General features: G+C 34.6%; 2 protein-coding genes across 2 annotated transcripts in view; one reads left to right on the top strand and one right to left on the bottom strand.

The window, feature by feature from the left end:
• On the top strand, window positions 866–4,678 carry LOC107607514 (GDSL esterase/lipase At3g43550-like). The gene is made up of 5 exons (XM_021107894.1): window positions 866–1,192; window positions 3,657–3,787; window positions 3,879–4,112; window positions 4,216–4,482; window positions 4,569–4,678. The coding sequence occupies exons 1-5, from the start codon at window positions 889–891 to the stop codon at window positions 4,659–4,661; spliced, it is 1,029 nt and encodes a 342-aa protein (XP_020963553.1). The 5' UTR covers window positions 866–888; the 3' UTR covers window positions 4,662–4,678.
• Window positions 4,804–7,890, bottom strand: part of LOC107609856 (CO(2)-response secreted protease) — a 5,830-nt gene continuing 2,743 nt past the window's right edge. Inside the window, exons 4-9 of the mRNA XM_016311904.2 lie at window positions 6,844–7,360; window positions 6,309–6,409; window positions 5,986–6,228; window positions 5,792–5,906; window positions 5,506–5,719; window positions 4,804–5,435 (exon numbers count right to left, since the gene is read on the bottom strand). Of these exons, the coding sequence (XP_016167390.1) occupies window positions 4,870–5,435; window positions 5,506–5,719; window positions 5,792–5,906; window positions 5,986–6,228; window positions 6,309–6,409; window positions 6,844–7,360 (1,756 nt within the window). The 3' untranslated portion in view covers window positions 4,804–4,869. The remainder of the gene's footprint in view (window positions 5,436–5,505; window positions 5,720–5,791; window positions 5,907–5,985; window positions 6,229–6,308; window positions 6,410–6,843; window positions 7,361–7,890) is intronic.

The raw sequence follows: 7,890 nt of genomic DNA, 5'->3' as shown, positions 1-7,890 counted from the left end.
AAAATATCATATTTTTTAACTATCATATCACATAAAGATATTTTGACTTAAGTAGTTATGTGTGTGCGTGTGTGCAAGATTTTTTATATTTTTAATTTGTGTGTGTAAGCTGTGCAAGACTCTTTATATTTTTAATTTGCATTTATCAATTTTAAAAATTAATGTGGGCGCCCGCGTTTGTATGCAGTATACTATAGATCGATTGTTTTCAGATTCAAAATCTCTGATTAGTATATAATATTTTATTTTCTATTATTATAATTAGTTGTCTGTCTCCTCACATTTAGTTTCCCATGAAGTTGTTGAGCTGATTTCGAAGTACTTCTTATTATTCCTGTCGTGCAACCTACTTCTTTTCGTTGGCATGATTCCAATTCTAGATCATTCACTACATATTTTTCTTGCTTATAAATATAAGGAACATAGCAATATCTGAGTTATTCTCCTTGCATTGTTGGGGTTCTCCGTTATTACTATTAATTGCAGAAAAGCAATATTATAATTGGTGATACATATTCTATGACAAGATATGTGGAAGTGAATTGGAGCAATAAACTCTGATTTGTATGTGTGGGGATCAGACTTGTGTATGTTTGAAGCAATTATGTATGGAAAATTGGAAATCACACAGAAAATATCCCAGTACATGTTTTATTATGTTAAAAAAATGAGATACATGAACCTTCCTAGCGCTGTGTTTGCTGGACTAATAAATGATGAGAAAATTTGAGCATATCATATAATATTTAATATTTCATATACGAGCATGAATTATGCTCCAAGTATATAGCTCTCTCTCTCTCTCTCTTTCTATATATATAAAATGTTATGGGGCTCACGAGTCACGAATCACACAATTGAGCATTAGCGAATTAAAGGAGAAATAATATGGAGGCACTACAGTGCAGGAACAATAATAATAGTAATACTAATAAGATTATTGTGGTGTTTCTTTCTTATTGGGTTTTGTTGCTGGGTGTTTATTGTTACAGAGCAGAGGGTATAATTAAGATGCCAAGGAATGAAACGGTGACAGGAATGATATTATTTGGTGACTCAATAGTGGACACAGGAAATAACAATGAGCTAGCAACATTGGCTAAGTGCAATTTCCTTCCATATGGAAGGGACTTTCTTGGCGGGAAACCAACGGGAAGGTTCTCCAATGGCAAAGTCCCAACTGACTTTATAGGTACTTGGTTAACTTATGAAGAATGCTTTCTAGGTTCATTTGATTTAGTCATTTTTTTTTTAATTTTTTAAGAGATATAAAAGTAAATATATTAAATTATTTAACTATTTTTATCTATTATCTCCACATAAAAATAATTAGGTGAGATTGTGTTCATATAAAAATAATAGCTGACAGTTTTATTTTAGTCACCAAAACTTGTATACTGTCATAAAACAAAAAGAAACAAAAATGTAATTTAATTTGAATGTACTAATAATATAGAATTATTTTACACTTTTATCTATTCTATACTAATTAAAGTATACACAGTCCTTGCACGATTGGCCCTCCTATATATCAGTATTGAATATAAAGACCTTTTAAACTTAAAAAGTAATTATTTATATAAAATATATATATTAAAAATATAAAATAATATATATAAATATACACAAATACATGATGAATGGTACTTGACTTTTACTGTATATATAACATTTTTCAAGAACAAAATACAATAAGATGTAAAACTAGGCTCATTTTTTTGGTTATTGGAGTGATGAATGTGTTGTGCTGAGTTATGGGATAGGGTGGTGCTAAACTTCAATGTGAGACAGAATTTTTTGACATGCTAAGGTAACTAGTCGGACCATACAACTTGTATGAGAAGAAAAATAGTATGGACAAATCGGATGGTCCGATTTGCATGGAGGAAAATTCGAATTTTGAATGTAGCAAATCGGACCGTCCGTTCTCTTTTTTTTATATATATATAATTCGTAAATCAATTCGGATGGTTCGAATTGAATATTTTAATGTTGGTACAATACGGACCGTCCGATTTGGCATGGAGAATTCAAACGGTTCGATTTCTCTTTACTTGATCCCACAGGCTGGTAAAGCACACACACTCTCCATATCCCCGTCCTACCCTAATCCCTCCTCCATAACAAAAATAAAAAGCGGTAAAACTATATGCATGTCCTTTTAGATTATTTTCTAAAAGAATTTATATAAGGTAAATCTTTTAGGCTAAATAGGTAGAGTCTGATCTACCCGAAAAAGTAATGGATCAAATGAGCTATCTCCCAAGTTAGACGGGTGGTCCGTTTAAATATTTTTTTGTATTTTACAAAAAAAAATAAATACTTTTATTTTTAATGTTTTTTCTTGACCTAATCTAAAGATTTGACTCATTAAAAAAATTATTTGTCTAAAAGTGATATTTTTTCAAAAATTTTTAGCTTAAATTTTTTTTTCAACAATAAAAAAAAATCTAGAGATCCAACTTTATATACAGCTAAGCAATCAATTTTTTAAAAAATTTTGATTTTTAAATTTAAAAAACTAGTTTTATACTCAAAAAACACACGTCCTCCCACTCCTTCACCTCTCTTCTCCTCTCCCTTCGCATCTCTTCCGTATCTCTCCCTTCACATCGCCTCCTCATCAGCGACGGCCTCTCTTTCGACGCCGTCTCTCCATCAGTGTCGTCTCTTCCTTAGCTTCTTCTTCTTCTCTAGCTCACCTTTAAAAATTCTTGTAGAAGATTTTGGATATTTCTTTTTGTTACGTTTCAGATGTTTTTTTTATTGGATTTTAATGAGTATTCTTTTTACAATGATTTTGAATATTTTTTCATTTAGTTTTAGATGTTTTTATATTTTGTATGTTTCTTTTTTAAAAATAAAAAATCTAAAAAATTAAAACATAATACTTTTATAATGATTTTAGATGTTTTTTTTTTATTTAATTTTAAATGTTTGTTTTATTTTATTTTGGATGTTTCTTTTCTTTTAGTTTTGGATTTTTTTTTTTAAATTTAGATGAGAATGGTGAGAGGCTAACAACATCGGAGAGAGACGTATAAAAAAGGAACAACGGCGCAACGGAGGGAAGCAAAGATGCGGGAGAGAGAAGTGAACGCACAACAAAGAGAAACAAAGACATGGTGGAGGGAAGTACACACACGGCAAAAGGAAGCGCATCCACGGCGGAAGAAAACGTTGTGGAATGAGGCATTTTTTTTTGGGAAGAAAGATGTGGGAGAAGGAAGCGAAAGGATTAAGGTTTAGATGATTTTTGTTTTTATATTATGATAATAAAATTGACGTTTTGAAGTAAATTGCACATTATTTTTAGTATTTTTTAAACGTTTTTGCAACCAACTAATAATTAACTGTAGTTGACTGATATCCTAGTTAATTACCTAACAAGGTTGAAAATTAAAATATAAACTAATCAACCCATTTAGTCCGTTGGCCTTAACATAACCAACGGTATAGACTTAAAAGTTGAAGCTCGTAAAAAAAATTAAGAGTGTTATAACCTTCAGATTGAGTCTAAATAGATCGGGTAAACCTGTTTGACAACTCTAATTAAATATTCTTTTAGTTCTTATCTCTAATAACTCCCTCTAAGACTCCACAAGAGTTCATCACATTGATTTTGTGATTCACTATTGTCTTGTTTGATAGTTCAGCCGAAGAGTTGGGAATAAAAATGCCGATACCATCGTATATGTCTGTAAGTTTGCGGCCCGCGGATCTTCTTACCGGAGTCAACTTCGCTTCCGGTGGCTCTGGTTACGATCCTTTGACTCCAAAACTTCTGGTACATTAATTAGTAGGTGTATTTATTTACATGCATGCATTTCAATAAATCCGATCCATACCTCTTAATTAATATAATGCATATGCATTAGTCTGTGATACCATTATCCGAGCAACTGGAGCAATTCAAAGAGTACATTGGAAAACTGAAAGCAAATTTTGGAGAGGAAAGAACCAACTTCATCTTGTCAAAAAGTGTAGTACTTGTGGTAGCCAGCAGCAACGACATTTCCAACTCTTATTTCGCAACCGGAATCAGGAAAGCGCAATATGATATTAACTCCTACACTGATATGTTGGTCCAAATTGCCTCTTCTTTCATTATGGTAATAAATCAATAATAATCTCACTAGCTAGCTCCTCTCATGAATATTATCATGAACTTTTATTACTTCTTATTTAATTTGTTGAAAGTTAAATAATGAAAAGGAAATATATAAGTTGGGAGCAAGAAGAATCGGAGTATTTAATGCACCCCCAATAGGATGCTTGCCATTTCAGCGAACTCTATTTGGAGGTATAGAGAGAAAGTGCTCGCAGGAAGTCAACGATGCATCAAAGTTGTTCAATGCTAAATTATCTTCAGTCATGAACTCCCTGAGACATAGTCTCACTCAAGCCAAGCTGGTAGATATGGATGTTTACAATCCTTTGCTTCATGTTATTGAAAATCCATCCGAATATGGTATTACAAATTAAAGACGTATATTTAATTTATACATACATTTCTTTATTATTATATTCTAAATGTTTCATTTCATTGACGATATACATACGATTCTAAATATGTATTTTGGGACAGCTTTCATCCCACACAAAGGACCTACCAGATTCTTGTGAGTCAAGTCCTAAATAAATATGTAAACAACTTTTGATTTGAGTAATATTAGACGTCATGAATATATAACTATAGATATTATATATGTAAAATTATGAATGTTAAGCTAAATAAGACAATTTTGGATTATTGTCTCCCTCGCAGTACGGTACCTTGATATATAGTTAAGAGCAAATAAATAATGGAACAAGGCACACATAAGAAGTTGCATTTATTCATATTACTGGCTTTTACGCACTAGCTACTTAATTAGTCAATACAAATGGACTTTGAACACTATATTTGCCATCACTCCAAGTAATGGATCCAAACTGATCTCCATTCAACGACGTCGAACTTGAACTCAAGCTGAAGCTAACTTGGTAGCTTAGTGTTTTACTACTTTCCGTGAATTCAAGTTTTTCTGGAATTAGCTTAACATTTACCCCACTGGGAGCATCCACAACAGAGGAGTAGGTTGTTTCATCGTCTTCACCAACATTTGTCACTGTTCTACTCACATTCACTGCTCCTCCACCTTTGAGGTTGGAGACTACTATGGAAGGGTAATTGATGTTGGAAATTTGATAAGGGCTCAAATCCTTTGGGCAATTGAAGCTTTCAGGGACAGTTTTGGAGATGATTTTAATGGTGGTCACGTTAAGCCCAATGTAACACAAGAAGTTCAAGTAGTCAATGGTGGTGGTTTCGTAAACTAGCCCTGGTTGCAACGGTTCAGATGTCGTAATTTCCCCTGCTCCATAATCATAAGGTGTGGCTACTGACCCTGAATCCGTTGTCAATAAAGCCTTCATATTGTTGTTCTGAATTGCTGCATTTAGAAAGATGATTAAGGAGTGGATTACATTAGAAAGTAATCGTTAACCGATTAATTAACCTACCTGAAGTCATTATGGCTGACTTAATAGCAGAGGGAGTCCAAGTGGGGTTACGAGATTTAACGTTGGCTGCGAGGCCTGAAACATGAGGGCATGCCATGGAAGTCCCTGAAAGGACTTTGTATGCTGAGGGCTTTTGTCCTTGTGGGACATCATCGTCTGCGCCGTTGCCAAGCCATGCCGCAAGAATGTTAACTCCCGGTGCTGCAACATCAGGCTACAACGCAGAAACAGCCTTCAGAGAACCATATATAAACGTATTATTGGCGGCTTAATTAAAAACAATTACCTTGAGGATATTACTTGAAAGTGTTGCAGGGCCTCTTGCAGAGAAGTATCCCACCACGGGTGCAGGCTTATACTTAATGACTGAAACTGTTGGCAGAATTGTTGCCATTGATTTGCTTCATACACATGATAAAATTAATAAATTCATGGTCATAGTAAAATTATAAAGATGGATGGGAGATTGATTTAATTTACCTAGTGGAATTGAGATACTGAAAGATTGGGGCGCCATCTTTTGGGCTTACGGTGGTTGCTGGAAAGTTCCCAAGAAATTGTGTCACAGATCCACCTTGGTCAGTGACATGAACCATGCCTACTCCTCCTGCTTGTGACACTTGGAAAGCCTTTTCGGTAGTTGAATAAGTATCGTTTTGCCCATCGCAAAACACGATCTTCCCTTTCACCTTTGTTCCATCTAACGCATTTGGGTGGCATTGCCTGCATGCGTTTCACAAATTAAAGTAATACAAGGGAGTTTATTTAATTCACTGCTTGGTAGAATTTGCATGCATGCGTACCTTGCGTCAGAAACCGTGGCACTGCTTGTCTTGGCAGACTCGCCATTTATGAATGAATAATCCGGTGTCTTTGAAAGCGGAGAGAAATTTATAGCATTGCCCTGAAATTTAGTAACTTCCATTCATCACCAGTTCACCACATATATCAGTAGACACTAGTCCTTAGTTAAACCTCTATAGTAACCTACTGTTTCATCGTGAATTCACTAATTCCAAGGGGAATACTCATATATATATATATATATGAAGATACCGTTAGATGATTTAGTAAAACATATTCAATCAAACATGTCAAACTATTAGTCTTCATGCGGGTATACCATTATTAAAAATACTAATAAAACTACCTAAAAAGAAATATAAAGAATTTGATTTAATTTGGAGAGTTAACAATAGCAATGGTTATTAGTTGTTATTATTACAAAGCAGTATCCAGAAAGAAAAGAAAAAAGGTAATGGAGATTAAAGATTGAAATTAAAAGTGAAGAAGGAAGAGAATATAGAGAAAGAAAAAAGTCGCCACATCAATTGGTACCTGGACCACTTTGTTGTCACCCAACACAAGGTTAGACTCAAACTCCCGATCGATAGTGGTGGCTGCAACCGTTAAAATCCATGGCGCGTCGTTCACGACAGTTTTCGACGACGGTCCATCATTTCCGGCGGCGCAAACCACCACGATCCCGCGCTCCACCGCGTGGAACGATCCGATGGCAATGGGATCGGATGTGAGGTCTGGTCGGAGCACTGACGGCGATCCAAGTGAGAGAGACAGCACGTCGACGCCGTCGTTGATTGCATCGTCAAAGCCGGCGAGGATGGCGGAGCCCCGGCACCCGAAGTTGGTGCACACTCTGTACATTGCCAATCGGGATTGTGGGGAGCCACCGACGGCAGTCCCCTCCGCCAGACCGTAGAAGGATACATTTGCGACGTTGACACCCGCCGCCGTGGACGAGACGTGAGTCCCATGGCCATTGGAATCTCTTGCTGTGTTATCCCCGTCATTACCCCCATTAGGGTCTGCATAATACCTCGCTCCAATTATCTTCCTGCCCAAAATGAAAACCACGCCTTTATTATTATTATTATTCACAACATGAAAATGTCTAAAAAGAATTAAAAAATAAAATATTTGGAATAACAAATAATAAGTGTTTAAAAATGTTTGAAAATAAATAAAAATTAATATAAATCAATTAAAATTTATTTTACTTTCCATTCATTAATTACCGTTCAAATAAGTTATTAATAGACTAAACCACCAAAAGTAATCATAAAAGATTGATTCGGTGACAAAAATAATCATAAAAGATCATAACTCCTCATATGTCCACAAATGATTAGATTTGTCTGACAAAAATAACCACGTATACAAGCTATACTCTCATAGCTTTGATTTCACCTTTAATCTTCTTCTCAACCTTGATGGCCATGTTAACATTTCTCTCCCTATGGTCTATTGGAACAATCGTCTATTGGCTATTTTTGACAAACAGATTTTTTAATATTTTGCTAATTTTAAAAGAAAAAATTATTTTAATTGTAATAAAAAATTATATATCTAATGATGCATTTTGAT

Source organism: Arachis ipaensis, chromosome B07 (genome assembly GCF_000816755.2).
Source record: "Arachis ipaensis cultivar K30076 chromosome B07, Araip1.1, whole genome shotgun sequence".
Classification (NCBI taxonomy): domain Eukaryota; kingdom Viridiplantae; phylum Streptophyta; class Magnoliopsida; order Fabales; family Fabaceae; genus Arachis; species Arachis ipaensis.
This window is presented reverse-complemented; position numbering and strand designations above follow the sequence as displayed.